Source organism: Perognathus longimembris, chromosome 16, assembly GCF_023159225.1.
Source record: "Perognathus longimembris pacificus isolate PPM17 chromosome 16, ASM2315922v1, whole genome shotgun sequence".
NCBI lineage: Eukaryota > Metazoa > Chordata > Mammalia > Rodentia > Heteromyidae > Perognathus > Perognathus longimembris.
In genome coordinates this window covers 28,730,301-28,746,004 of record NC_063176.1, presented here as the reverse complement: position 1 = coordinate 28,746,004, position 15,704 = coordinate 28,730,301, and the positions used below count along the sequence as shown (strand labels likewise).

Sequence of the window (15,704 nt, the reverse complement as noted above, 5' to 3'; positions counted from 1 at the left end):
CTCATAATCGATAGCTCTGGTTTTCCCAATGGAGAATTTTTCTCTTCCTCAGAAGACACAGCCTTGCAGAACAAAAGGGAACATGTACTAGAAATTTGACACATTGTTCTTATTCATCAAGGGTTGTTTGATCTTTAGATCTTCTGGAACAAATGGCCTGATAGTAGGTAATTGATATGGCTACCCTTCTGGATAACATATGTAAATGATGGGTACTTAATATTTTCACATTGTTCCAATATCCTTTAATCTGGGAAACACAGTCTTGTGGTGGTTCTTCATTTTCACATAATAAATCCATTCTAATATTCCTTCATACCTGAGCCTCTTGATTCCCAGTACTTATTCTACATTGTTCTGGCATCTTCCTCCCCATTTAGCACAGGTCATCATTATGTCCAATTTTTAAGAAGACACCAAAGCTGTGCATTAGGCTTCCTCCCACCTGTCCTTGCCAAAACATTAAACCATAGATTGACACCATCTCAGATATTTGCCTGTCCAGCCTTATAGTCTTATTCCTTTGGCCTAATACTTTTAAGTATTTATTCTCACAGTGCTCCCTTTGTTCCTATTACTACACATAACAGTCAATTTTGCAATTACTTCTGAGTTAGTAACACATGCCCAGGCACTTCACAGCAAAGAACTCTCCAGTCCAAAATGCCACAGACTCCAACAGTAAGAACCACTGATATAGTTCTTTCTAGAGCAGAGACTACAATTCCCCACATCAGCTGTGCTATGATTCTGGGTCTGAGGCTAGAGGGAGGGAATACAATAGGGGTGTGGGTAGTGATGAAAACAAAGTCAATTAGAGGCATTTCCTTAGATATATTCTTTCCAGCATTTCCATCCAGGAACGCTGCTTTCCACTACCAAGAGGAAAGAGACTGTTGGCAAAAGAGGATGAAAAAAAACCCCACAAACCCTGGAGTTTTAAAGTTATAAAAGTCATATAATTGGCTTCCTCCTAGATTTCAAGTCTTCTTATTCATGACCTCAGATCACTTTCCTTATCTCTAGTTTTTAAAAGTACTTCCTTATACTTTTTAGAAGTATCCTACTTGAATCAAAACCATGCAACCCCTTCTAAAGTTGCCATGAAATTCAGTGGCAGAAAAAGTCTCAAACGAATGATTGCATTGAAACATATTTTATTATAATTCCCAAAGCATCATTTTATTTCCATCTTAATAATAGACATGGATGAAAAGACAAAAATTTTGACTATCAAGATTCATTTGAGGAAACATTTCCTGGTACTTTGGTGAAGGAATGCAGATACATCTTTAAAGAGGCAAGGGACAAAGGGACAAACACACAAGATTGAAAGCATAAAAGCATATTCTCATGAGGACCAAACAATCCTTGTTATTGGAAGACCAAATGGAATCATCATTAATGTAAGTAGAATCAAAATTCACAATCTGTAAGTCCTTCTTGAGATATGCATGATTCAGCTTATTTACAGTTCGAGCAAATGTGTACTTAGAAGCACAGCTATATGCTTCCAAGCAGTACACTTTCTTGAAGTGCAGGTCAAAAAATGGATTGTCCTAGAAGAGAAGGAGAGACACAATTTAATTTGTATCCGTGGAAGTTGTTTCCTGGATTCTCTCATATTATCTTGGGTATACTTATTGATTATAACTATCAGTATCAAACATAGTTCTAAAATCTACAGATGAGCTTTTCAAACTACTAGATTCAAAATATAATTGCTACTAAGAAATTATATGAAAGATCATTACTTAATTTTTTTATTTTTTAAAGTAGTGTTTTTTAAGCTCAGGTATTTGAAACAAACATTTCTGTATTTAAACTAAATATTTTTTTCTTTAGGAGAAGAGCCTATATGTATCCCATACAAATACCAAAATTTCACACATAAATTGGCTTTGTAAGTAACTTTTTTAAAGCACACATATATCCTTGCAATAATTTTGTGCATTGACATTGTCTTCCCCTTAAATCCAGATACTCTGACCATCCTTCTTTATATCAGTTGTCAAATTTCTGAAGTTATTTTTCTTTTATACCTTTTACCTAATGTGACTGCCTTTTCCTTTATTCTTAGTTTAGAAAGACATTTCCATAGCTAGATTTCAGTACACTCACCTTGGGTTTTTTTTTTTTTGTGTGTGTGTGTGTGTGTGTGTGGTCGGTTGGGGCTTGAATTTAGGACCTGGGTGCTGTTGCTGATATTTTTTTTTCAAATTTTATTGTTATTATTCAGGTGCTGTACAGAAAAGCTATCATTTCTAGATGTTTATTTATTTATTTATTTTTAAACTACTCTTATTATCTTCAAGTAGTTGTGCAGGGGGTTACTATTCATCAAATCAGTTTGTAAGCATATATTTTTGAAGCATCCATCTTCAATTATAAAAATAAAACATTGCATAATGTGTAGCTATCAAAGTCTGTTCAGTATAGTGGATTTGAGAGGATGGATAGGGATGGCAGAAGACAATAAACCCATTTACAAACTTCTGAATGGCATAGAGGTTTCTCCTTGCCTTTGCTAGGAGAATGATTGTGCAATTTCAAAAGTAAATGGGGAAAGCACAGGATAGCTAGTAAGGGTTTTTGTTTTTTTGTCGTTAGCATATAACATGTAGATTTCATATACAAGCACCTTGGCTTTGCAATTTGTCTTTTAAATAAGAAAATTCTTGCAGGAGACAGGGGAAATATCAGATGATCATTTGATTCTTAAAGAAATGAAAAGAATTAATGCAAATTTTGTAACATCCAGGGTAATTATTATAAAAGTGCTGGTTTGAGCCAGGTGCTGGTGGCTCATGCCTGCAATCTTAGCTTCTCAGGAGGCTGAGATCTCAGAATTGCAATTTAAAGCCAGCCCAGGCAGAAAAGCCTGTGAGACTCTTATCCCCAGTTAACTACTCAAAAATCCAGAGGTAGAGCTGTGGCTCAGCAAAAAGAGCTCAGAGACAGTGCTCAGGACCTGAGTTCAAGCCACGTGGCCACCACCATCAGCAACAAAAAAGCACTGGTTTGTTTCATATATCATGCATATGCACTACATACATAAGTGTACGTGTGATTTTGTACTAATATTTAAGATTTAGGTTCAATGATAGATATGCAAATTTGGCATACTATTTAGGGAAGTTTTTAAAAGCACTTATTAAATAGTGAACAATTGTGTTCTGAAGTATTCTTCTGGAAACATATTTTTTATTGGCCATATATACTAATATGTATATCATAGTATGTTTAACCCATTCCGAAGTGCATACTACTTGGGGAGAATAAATTGTCAGAAAAATGTTACGTGAGTGCTTAGAAACAAAGCAATGCCATCTAACATTCTTTCACCAAGATATTCCGAAGATACAATAAGTTTTAAATACAGAATTCCTAGATGGTAGATTGTAAGAAAGTCTATACTGATTTTAGTAAAGGGGAAATTAAGACTAGATGATTGACCAGGTGTGATGCATTCCTAAAACGCTTCTGCTTGGGAGACTGAGGCAGGATGATTGAAAGTGCAAGGTTACAGAGAAACTTTTTCTCAATAAAACAAACAAACAAACAAGCAAACAGAAAGAACAGAATAAAACAAGTTCCAGGCCAGCTTTGACTACCTCCCATGACCCTAGCTTTTAAAATAAATAAATAAATAAATAAATAAATAAATAAATAAATAAATAAGATTAGGAGATGATTAAGGCAGAATTGTTTGTGGCAAATTCTCCACTGTGCCTTGAGAGCCTAGTAAGGCCTGGAATATTATGAATCCTTAATAAATAGCTGAGTGAATAAATGAATAGTGTCTAGAGGCAGAATAACCTAAAGAAGACAAATTAATAAATTTCTTAGTGTAGCCTGGCTCTATGACTGAATAGTTAGGTTACTTTGAGCAAGTCAACTAGTCTTTTTAAGTCTCTTTTTTTCCCCTTGCATAGTGGGAACTGTATTAGAATCTAATTCATAGGATTTCATGAGAGTAATTGAACTTTCACATGGGAGAAGCTTAGCTTGGTTCCTGGTACCTTCTATGAATTTACTAAGCGTGGGATGATAGCTGATACCAACACTAGAAATGATAGCTATCGATTCCTTAGGGCACTTGGCCCTACCTGCTTTGTCACTGTATTATTGACTAGGATAAAGCCTTAAATGTTGTATTTATTAAAGCTCTATCACACTACAATGATAGTAACCCCCCCCCAATTGAGTTGATGATTGAAATTGAGTTGATGGATTGAAATAATAGGTCAAACAAATGGTAGTTATTAGGATAAAGGATAAATGAGTTTCATTTTTAATGAATTCAATAATAACATCATATATATTTAGTGAGTGCTTAATATCTATCAGGCAGAAGTCAATGAAATGAATTAAAAAAACCAAAACATAGTCATAATGTGTTTTTTTCCCCTATTCCTGGGGCTTGAACTCAGGGACTGAGTATAGTTCCTGTCTTCTTTTTGCTCAAGGTTAGCACTCTACCACTTGAACCACAGTGCCACTTCCAGCTTTTTCTGTTTATGTGGTGCTGAGGAATTGAACCCAGAGCTTCATGAATGCTAGGCAAGCACTCTACTGCTAAGCCACATTCCCAGCCCCATAGTCCTAATGTTTGAGGAGCTTCTAATCCCCAGGGAAGACAGGGTGACCCAACCACTGTAGTTTGTAGGGTTATAGCTACAATACATTTACATCCAAGACAAAAGGATATATGGGATGAGCCAATGTAAAATCTGGTGTGTGTGTTGTGGGTGGGTGGGTATGGGATGGGGGTGTTGGCAATTCTCAGTCTTGAGAATTCATACTTGATTAATGATTGCTGACATACAAAATTCAAGGGGAGAGGGATGAGCAATGGGCAGGCTCTGAGTTTAAGCCTCAGGACCAGCACACACCCAAACACTATTTACCAGAACAACTTGCAAGTGAGGACAAATTCTTCAATGGAAGAATCAAAGGACAAAATTGGGAAGACCACTAGTTAAGGGGTCAAGTGGGGTGACTTGAATACCCATGGTTCTCTCTCTTCAGTTTTAAGATTATAGGATTCCCAAGTAATTCAACCCTTCTGGAAGATGAAGTAGGTTTGTTGACAGAGACTTTGAACCCCACAATTTACAGAGGAAATTGAGATAGAAAGAGACAGAGACAGAGAGGCAGGAAAACATCCTAAGTTTGGAAAAATGGCATTTAATATTTCAAGATTGACTGGTACATTATGTTTTAACCTGTTAAGAGGAACTTGGGAAAGATGCTTTTAAATTTAATAGTCAAAATTCCAATTCAAACCTCATGAAAGCAGAACAACAAAATGCCAGTAGATCATCACAGGAAATTAATCCATACCACTTAAGAATAACATAATATCTTCCCACTCAGTACACGCCAAGATGTGAAGTAAGTTATTGGATGTAAGGATCTCCAGCACATTGATCTTATATCTCCCTTATAAGGGTCAGCACTTACCGTGTCTGCCTCTTTCCCATCAATCATCTGTAGATCATTCAAAGACCACTTTTTTGTTACTTCGTATTTTTCATCTAAACCTATTCTGTAGTGTTTCACCATAATTATCTTTACTTCTTCACTTTTGGTCACTGTAGGACAGAAAAAAAGACTTCATTTATAAAAACTCTTAAGAGACGATAACTTACTTTGCACTGTTCAGTATGTATGTCCCTTTTTTTTGTTTACAGAATGAATCCAAATTATAGCAGTACCCCAAATTTGAGCCCTCCATGTGGCCAAACCTTTGTGAGCATGTCTCTAAATTTGTTCAACATTTTTATTTTTTCTACAATGGCATCTGTACTGTCACAGTAATGCTTGTTAGATAGAGCATTGAGTGATGTGATTTGACCTCTGAACTTTGAGGTGGATGGAGAAGGATCGCCCTGGAGCCTAATGCTCGCATACAGTCAGAATCAAAGTATTTACCAAAGCCTGGTGCTGGTGGCTCAAGCCTGTAATCCTAGCTACTTACTTGTGAGGCTGAGATGTGACGATTATGATTTGAAGCCAGGCCAGGCAGGAAAGTCTGTGAGACTCTTTACTCCACTAAATTACCAAAAAGCCAGAAGTAGAGCTTGATTTAGGGGAAGAACATTAGCTTTGTATGAATGAAGTTTCGCGACAGTGCCTAGACCCTGAGTTTAAGTCCCAGGACCAGCACACATCCAAAAACTATTTACCAGAACAAATTGCGATTTTAACTTATGACAGTATAAGAAAGTGGGGAAAGAAAAGCAAAGTATTTTGCTCACATGACAGCCCAGCACTGAAGGGATGCTAAACAGGACTGTGGACTATGACTTCTTCTTTTTCTAAATGCCTTCAAGACTTGGGGGTGTAAAGGTGCCTGCACACAGCTACTATGGCCCAATTTGGTAGTGCTTAGGATTTTCAGTTCTCTCAAGTGTGTCTCACAAACTGCAGCATTTAACATAAGTTGCTGCCAAAGAAGGTTTTAGTTCTTAAAAAATGTAGGGGAAATCTTTGCTTATTTATGTGAACAAAATTAGGGAAATAATTTCTTGTTTCTGAAGTCATTTGTCTTTGATCTCATACCGACATTAGAAGAACCAACATCTAGGCATAGAGGTCTTGCAGTAGAAACTATCACTGGGTTAATAAAAGAGCATTTACTGAATACTTTCTATTTGTTTACTAGATTATAGATACCACAGGAGGGAGAAATCAGGATATGGCCCCTGCCTTCTGGAAATGTATGGTCTTGTTAAGGAGATCAGCTCTACCACATGAGTCACATATACTAGTATATTTCAAAACAAATGGGGATATATTGTCTGAATTTTTTTTCAGGAATGATAATGTCACCAGGCATGGTGGCTCATGACCAAAATTCCAACTACTCAGTAGGTAGAGATAGGAAGGAATACAGTTTGAGATCAACCTGGACAAAAAAAGTTATTAAGACTTCATATCAACAAATAAGTGGGGCATGGTGGCACAGACCTGTTATCCTAGATATTCAGGAGATTGTAGGAAGAAGAACACAGTCTGAGGTGGGCCATGGGCAAACACTCAAGGTGCTATCTGAAAAATTACTTGAATGAAAAAGGGCTATGGGAATAAAAATTGAATAAGCCCACTAAAAACTGTTAACACATTGTGTAAATATCACAACACAATCACTTTGTACAGTTAAACTATCTATACTAATAAATGAGGGACAGTGGGCATGGCTCAGGTAGTAGAGCAGCTGACCTAGCAAGAAGGAGGCTCTTAGTTCAAACCCTAGTACTGAAAAAAAAAAAGTTTAAAAAAAGTCGGAGTAAGTTATAGCTTCTAAGAGGTATATTAGAATTTATTTGAGGGAAAGTTTTGTTTTCTTTTGTTTTGTGTTTTTTTTTTGTCAGCTGTGGAGCTTAAACTCAGGGCCTGGGCACTGTCCCTGAGCTCTTTTGCTGAAGGCTAGTGCTCTACTACTTTTTTTTTTTGGCCAGTCCTGGGCCTTGGACTCAGGGCCTGAGCACTGTCCCTGGCTTCTTCCCGCTCAAGGCTAGCATTCTGCGACTTGAGCCACAGCGCCGCTTCTGGCCGTTTTCTGTATATGTGGTGCTGGGGAATCGAACCTAGGGCCTCGTGTATCCGAGGCAGGCACTCTTGCCACTAGGCTATATCCCCAGCCCAGTGCTCTACTACTTTGAGCCACACAGTGCCACGTTCAGTTTTTTGGTGATTAATTGGAGATAAGAATCTCATGGACTTTCTTGCCCAGGCTAGCTTTCAACTGTGACCCTCAGGTCTCAGTAGCTAAGATTAAAGGCATGAGCCACCAGTACCTGGCAGGGGAAAGATTTCTTTTGGTTCTGGAAGGTACCATTTTGGAATGCTGCTACAGTTTGAATGCATCCCCAGTGTTCCTGTGTTGGAAACCAAGTCTCTAACATCATAATATTGAGAGATGGAGTCTGTAAGAGACAATGAGGCCACAGGCTCTGCCTTCATGAACATGGATGACTATGGTAATCACAGGAATGGACACTTGATGTGGGAATGGACTCTGATTAAAGGATGAGTCTGTCTACCCTTCCACTTTTCCCTCTAAGCCCTCTCACACAATGGGATAACACAGCAAGAAGCTCTTGCCAGACACAACCTTTCTACCTTAGATATCCCAGCCTCCAGAATGGTAAGAAATAAACCTTTAGACTTTATAAATTACCCAGTCTCGTGTATTCTGTTACAGACACATGTCCTCAGATTTTTGTAACTATAGCACAACACAACATGGTCCTAGCAGCAGATGAGTGAAGTGAGCAGATCTCCTCTCTGGAAAGGCAGGGATCCCAGTGAAGGCCTTTCCAGGTGGAAGACAGCACATGGGAGGAAACAGACAACAAGCTAAACACCAGGGAGGAGGAAAGGGGACTGAACAGGCCTGTTGGGACTAGAATAGAGTGACTAGTAGGGTTACAGCAAGGCTTGCAAAAAGGCTGTGGATTTGAAAACCCCTTCTTTGGGCTGGCCTGGACATCTCTGGCTCCAGGGACTCTCCTCTGAAGGTGCAGGTGACTCTGAAATCAAGGAGACCATCTGAGCTCAGAGTTGGTGATCAAGCTGAGTTTGGGGTCCTCTGAAGTCAGAGCTGGCTGACAAGTCAAGACAAGGCTAAGAGTCACGTGTTCTATGGGTGTTCAAGCAGCAATACCCATTCAATAGGGGCTTCCTGTTGGAGCCAGGGACTAATAAAATACTCCCCTGTTAAAGGAGTGATGCACAAGATCCATTAAAGAAAAGAAAGAGGATCTGGGAAATCTGAAAGATATAAGGTGGCTTGTCTAGATTGTGCAGTAGTTTCCTGGGTTGGGTAGGATTTAAAAAAAAAAAGATAAGAAGGGAGGCTAAATGCTATGATTTAGGTCATGTGGTCCAGAGGTTTGGGAGAGAGGGATGACACATTTTGAGGCTGGAGAGAGGGACTCACAGTCATGTTTGGGGGGGAGCTCAGCAAATCTTAGCCTATGGGTCAGTGAATGGCTGAGATCTGTCCTGATTGAGTGCAGAGTTGATAGTCTCTTTTTATATATTTCTCTAACCCTAAAATGAGTCCATCTGCATGGATGATGTACAGGCCAGCTTTGGGAAGAGGTGAGAATGAGCAAAGAAGCTGTTAGGCAGAGGTGTGGAAGTACAGGCAACTGTGTCTGTGCAGACCAAAGCTCTACCTCAGAACCAGATTCTGCTTGTTCAGCTAGCCATCTCGCTGGCTACTTCAGGGCATGAGAGGGAAGAGGGATAAGGAGAGATACAGAATTAACTCACTATTGTATGAAAATATAGTTTTTTAGGGTGCAAATTCAACTGCCTTATTTACATGCTATGAGAACCAGCTGATTGGAGAGTTTCTTACTCAATTCATTAAGTCCATAAATATTTGAGTGCTCTTTCTGTACCAAGCATAGTGCTAGGAATTGAAATAATTTGTTCCCATCAGGCACTATTCCTGTTCTCACTGAGACTAGAGGGAGTAGTGGGTGGCAAGAGAAAGAAAACATGCTCAAATGGGTGGGGGGGGGGAGTTGTCTTTCTTTTGGTATCTTGGGGAAATTTACATACAAGAGGGTTATAAAATAAGTTATCCATTTATTTGAAGCATTCCTGTGCAACTTGTGAGCTACTGGTTTCCCTCTATTCTGCCAAATTATATTAAATAAATTGGCCCATTCTCTTTCCACTTAGTCTCATGAATAATGCTTCCTATCTTTCCATCGTAAGAGAGGCATTTATTAATGGCAATGTAAAATAAATGATTGTTAGGAAGTTAAGATTGGACCTCTGAAAATACTGGCTGAAATACTGAAGCTGGAGCAAGTTCATTTTGACGTTCTCTAGGTCCAAGGTTATTTCTCTCTGCACCATAACTACGTCACCAATGTTAGGGAAATAAGCTCCCTCACATTTTCACTGGATAAACACATTTCTGTCTCAAGGCATTGTGCTAAGTTTCCACTTTGCTGCTGTGTTAATGTGCAGATGGCCATTTAATTTCAGCTGGCAGCGAAGCTCAAATGTGGAAATAAGGGGATTGGGTCAACTCCAGACTGAGCAAATTTCTTTGGCTCCCAACTAAAGGGAATTCTTGGAGCCTCCTTCACTCTGGAAGTGTCTATTCTGGCAGATTAAGGAGGCTGTTATCTCTCTGAACTTCGTTAAAAGGCAAACTTTGAAAGCAGGTTCTTGAATTTTCGTAGTTTGGTGCTGGTGGGATAATGATCATTAATGTAAGAAAGCCAATGGCTGGGAGACCTCGTCTTCTGAGCATCTGTTCCTCCCTCCAAACTATTCTTCATGGAACTTCCAATTAAATGCTCTAAAATACTGCGTAGAGTACTTAAAGTGTCTTGCTGTTTAGAAGTAATGTGGCAAATGGAAAGAACTCAGGTTTTGGGTTTTTATTACCTGTAACCTTGGGCTAATCACCCAACTTCTTATGACAAGGTTCTCTTCATTTGAAAAATGAATAATGCTGTCATGAAGATAACTAGTGTATAGAAATGGTGGCCTCATGCCTGACACTCAGTAGGTATGCTTTACAACTTTATTCCATTATCTGGAGTATGCTTCTCAGAAGGAAAATTTCAAATATCTATCTTCAAACCTCTGCTATAAAATTCCAATTCACTCTATAAAAGATGTAGTTTAGGGGCTAAGAATGTGGTTTAGTGGTAGAGTGCTTGCCTAGCATGCATGAAGCCCTGGGTTCAATTCCTCAGTACCATATAAACAGAAAAAGCTGGACATGGCACTGTGGCTCAAGTGGCAGAGTGCTAACCTTGAGCAAAAGAAGCTCAGGGACAATGCCTAGGCCCTAAGTTCAAGCCCCAAGACTGGCAAAACAGTGTAGTTTGGACATCAGAATAATTGGTAGATGAACTTAATCTCCACATTTGTATCTCCAAAGTAGTGAATTAGTTACTGCGAAAATTTGTCTCCTGAGCAAGTACCAGATGGCACTGTGGGTTGTTGACTTTAGAGACAGTAACAATATCCAAGCTACCACCCCTTTTAGAATGAAAAACACAAAGAAGTCACAACAAATGTGAAGTAACTCATGAACCCAAATGGAAATCTTCATCATTTTTGTTTATAATCTCAAACTGTAATTATCCAGATTTGTGCTGGGGGTATGGGTATCAGAATATCTTATTTACATTTCTCCATGAAGATACTTGAAAATAGACAGAGAGACAGAGATACAGACAGATATACAGGAAGAAACAGAGAAGTAAAAAATACAGAAGAATGTTTTTCTACTTTTAGAAGATAAAAAGCAGGGATTTAAAAATATTTCAAAAATGACTATATTAAATGTTTGTTACCCATTTCACAATCTTGATTGTAACCAAGTTCTATGATAATTTTTATGATATATGTATTTCATATTTAGTAAAATGTACATCCTATACATCAATTCTATATTCTTTCTTTTCTTAATCTTTTCAAGTAGAGAATAAAAGCTTAGTCAGCTTTTTTGAGTTTAGGTTCTCAGGTTGGTACAGACCCAAGAATATTCATAGTTGTTAAAGGAAGATTATAGAAAGGCTATAGAAGGAAAGTATCTGCCATTATGAGCCTATCTGCAATTTGACAAATAAAAATGAATTCACCTATCAAGCTCTACTTTATTTTCAGAATGTATGCATGTCCATTTAAATACCTGTTGCCCATCCAATTGTTTTTCTACCCCTATTGTAATACCTTCAAATGTGTGAACACTTAAAATATCATCCCTCATTTTCACTTTTATGAAGCACTATGAAATAGCAGGATAATTTATTCTTAATTAGGTGTTGAAAAGATTAACTTCTCTCCAGATAGTACTACTGTCCACTGAAAGGAACATTTTCAGAAAATTCTTTAGTTTTATGCTTTCTGTTGTTAAGATCCAGGGAATTTGCAAATTTCATAACACTGGTTCTGAATGGAGCCTTTTATTTTGTGATTGCTGTCTTATTTTATACTGGCAGTGTGAGTGATTTGACAAAATTTATTAGATCATATGGTTCACAGAGGAAAAAGTTCTGTTCTATATATAAAACTAAAATGGGTTGGAACTTATTAATGCTATTTTCATAATTTTAGCAAGTGGAATTTATTTTCAAATTAGTATCTGTGAATGCAAATGTTATCTAAAATATAAGAACACTTAAAATAATCTATGTGAGAATATCCATATAATTTAAAACATACAATTATACAGAATAATACACCAATCCCTTTTTATACATGAAGTAAATATACCTGGATATATATCTTATTTTCACTAGAAACATGTATTTATATCATATATACACATATTTCAGCATGTATCTTTACAGTTAATATATTTTCCTGTATATTTAAAAAGCTTAACCCTGTCTTTTATTCATTTGTTCATACTCTGTTGTGTTTCCTATAATTTACTCTGTTGGCTCTTTTTATAATGTGGCTTAATGGTAGAGATGTTTTTACTATCAAAGATGTCAACACTGAGGCCATAGGGGCTAATTATCTACCAATTTTACAGCTGCTAGACAGATAAAGCAGGGTCAGACTTGATAACCAGATGTGATTCCAGGGATTCTAGGGTCTGTTCCACCACGTTCAGACACTTCTCTCAGTCTGACTAATGTTTCAGTGTGCCATTTTAAGTCCTTCAGAATTTCTTTAATTCATTTGTACTTTCATTGCACGTGTGTGATCCCTTCTTAGTGTGAGAGTATAAAAGAGCTCCTTCATCAGCAAATGTTGCTTCTAATTACCAATGATAGTGGTTGGAGGTCAGGGTAAGCTGGTCCCAGGGAGAAATGGCCACACAAATCCTGAGGAAAAGGTGACTAAGTTCCCAGAAATCTACTACGTATGTCCCAGGTAGCTGCAGAACTACAGAGAGGGAAATAGAGTTTATGACTCCTGATTTCGATATTTAACAGTAAATGACAGTCCTCTGTTTTTGAGATTCCTGTAAAAGTCAGGGTAGATAAGTAGAGCTTAACAACTTTTAAATGAATCTTCTTGAATTTGAAAAATGCATGGTGGAATGCATGACTACTTCTGCAAATTTGGAACTGCAGTATTGTAAGGTACAAAGAGACAATCCTAACTATGCAACTCTACTCCTTGAACATTGGCAGTGCTCCACACTTGGAGTTACTTGCCTCAACAACTGCCGAATACCTGTTCGGTTCACCTCAATGGGGATTTTTTGAGTGGAGCATCTTGAAAGACGTAGGTCTGCTGCATATCATTTAAGCCACTGTTCTGTCAAAATGTTTTTGTTTTGGTCATAAGGAGGCATTGCACTTGGGTCAAGTGCCCTCAAATTAATAGATGATATACTGGAGAGCCATGGGGGATGTGAATTTGGCTTAGCAGTAGAGTGCTTGCCTTGCATGCATGAAGCCCTGGGTTTGGTTCCTCAGCACCATATAGACAGAAGCCGGAAATTGCACTGTGGCTCAAGAGGTAGAGTGCTACCCTTGAGCAAAAAGAAGCCAGGGACAGTGCTAAGGCCCTGTGTCCAAGCCCCAGGCCTGGCAAATAAATAAATAAATGAGAGATACGGAAAGGTAGTGAACTGATATGACTTACCACGTTAACTTTTATCTGAAATATCACAGTAATTCTGAGAAAACCTTGTTTGCTCCTCGTAAATGTCAGAATCACTGAATTATTTCCAAATGCTAAGTTCTACGAGCTCAGTTAATTGTATAATTCTGGGAGTTTAGTTATATAATTTTAGTTTAGTTAATTATATAATTTGAGGGGGGAGGAACTAAAGATATATTTGGTAAATTAGACGTAAATTAATGGATTAGTTTATGTTGATGACTCTATAAATACTTTTCATCATTATACAATAAGAATTCACTTGATTAGCAAGTGTCACAATAGCACAATTATTATGTTTTAATGTTGGATTGAGATCTTCTCCAATGAAGCAAGTGAAAATACTGTTTGACAGTGATTTGGTTAGGATACAAAATAAATTTTTACTTAAATTAACTTAATTGATCTTTTTTCATAACTAAATGTCTTTTTTTTCTGAGCTGAAATTTTGTTTGTATTTGTTGATATGCCAAGTAGTTGTACTTTGTATGTATAGGAAAATAATAGTAAAACACTGAAGTATTAGATAAATATTACTACTCTTATTGTTGGGTTATTAGTACTGTGCTTATTAGAAATGGTAGACTTTAAAAAGAATGCTTAAGTACTTTCTTTGAAGACGTTCTGTTTCCCTCATAGTATTCCCTCTTGAGAGCTTTAGGAAGTCCTTTTCAACAATTACCAGAAACAGAATTAAAACAAATTTTTGCCTGAGAATACTCATGTTCCTTGAAAAAGCAAATCTACCATGAACACTGAAAGTTCCTAAGCTCTTTCTTCCTAACCTTCTGAAGTCTATGAAATGGCACAGGGCAGGAGAAGGATGCTCTGCATATTAAATTCAGGTATGGCCAAAACATTTCTATCTTAATTCAGCACACAAATCACAAAGGTGGTAAATCATAATTAAGTGCAAAAGCCTACCCATGTCCAATTTTTTATGCATTTTAAAAACATGAGGGGAAGTATTTATTTTACAAAATACAAATACTTTTGATCTCTAAGTACTTTATACAACATCCCTTTGTCCTTAAAGTTCAGTCTTCATGAACTAATTTCTACCATTGGAATCCTGTTTTTTATATAAAGGAAAAAATTAAAAGATTTTACTTTCTTCAGAAAACTACTAGGAAGTCTGAATAAGTCTGGGGGGGAAGCTAAAAACCAAAATAACAAAAATATCTAAGGCTTTGTTTCTGTCCTAGAAGGAAGAGGAAGAACTCTAGTAGTCCAGAAAATAACTCAGTTCTCTAATGTATTTTAAAATACCAGAGAAGTCTCTGCTGATTTTTTTAAAAGTAAGTTCTTATATAAAAATAAGAGGCATGACATGAGAATAAACAGAAGATCAAAGGCAAAAAATAAAATCCAATCAAGAGGAGTACATATCCAGTTTCATTTCTGAACAACTACAGTATCGTAATACAATTTTTTCTTCTTCAAAATTCCTCAACTTGTAAGAAAATAAATACAAACCCCTCATCTCCCATCCAAGTATGTAATTAATTAATTGAATGAGCAAATTACCTGACACACAGAGATAATACCTGTCCTGGACTGAGAACTCGATCTCAATGAACTCGTAGAGATGCTGAGAGAGTGGCTTAAACAGTTTCTTCTCCAAATCCTCCTTTACCAATGATGACATTTCCTCCAGTTCCACTTGGCCGAGTATTTTGGCTCAAGCTCCTACTTTCTTTCCTTCTGTTGCTTGGGTCTCTTGTTTAGGTTTGTGAGCTTCCCCTGCCCTCACAATATGTAATTTCTTCTTACTATCCAGGATCCAGGTTCCAGAGAGCACCTAGACAATCAGTCCCTAACTGCCGTAATTGCTTTGTAGCAACAGTAAGAGCAGCAGCAGCAGCAGCAGCAGCAGCAGCAGCAGCAGCAGCAGCAGCAACAGCACGGGCGCCAGTCTTCAGCACCCTGCCCAGAGCAGGTTGCTGGAGCTCTCCTGTGGCATGCTGAGGAGGGAGCACACTTGAGAACACAGATCTACTTGTGGAGTTCCTCCTGGTTCTAGCAGCCTTCCCTCCACAGGAACACTAGGGAGAGAAAGACCACTACAGCTTGATGCCGTTATATAAATC

The 15,704-nt window shown here is 37.7% G+C and overlaps 1 protein-coding gene across 1 annotated transcript; it reads right to left on the bottom strand.

Annotated features, from left to right (window-relative positions):
* Positions 1–1,292: 1,292 nt before the first annotated feature.
* Positions 1,293–15,262, bottom strand: Exoc1l (exocyst complex component 1 like). The gene is made up of 3 exons (XM_048363858.1): positions 15,142–15,262; positions 5,467–5,597; positions 1,293–1,559 (listed from the first exon to the last, which is right to left on the bottom strand). Exons 1-3 carry the CDS (start codon positions 15,260–15,262, stop codon positions 1,293–1,295), a joined length of 519 nt encoding a protein of 172 aa, XP_048219815.1.
* Between the last annotated feature and the right edge of the window lie 442 nt (positions 15,263–15,704).

Coding starts and splice junctions, on each gene's coding strand:
- Exoc1l (XM_048363858.1), bottom strand. CDS start 15,262: ATGTCATCATTGGTAAAGGAGGATTTGGAGAAGAAACTGTTTAAGCCA. Junction 5,598..15,141: donor GTATTATCTCTGTGTGTCAG/GTAATTTGCTCA, acceptor TCTGTCCTACAG/TGACCAAAAGTGAAGAAGTA. Junction 1,560..5,466: donor ATGGGAAAGAGGCAGACACG/GTAAGTGCTGAC, acceptor CTTCTCTTCTAG/GACAATCCATTTTTTGACCT.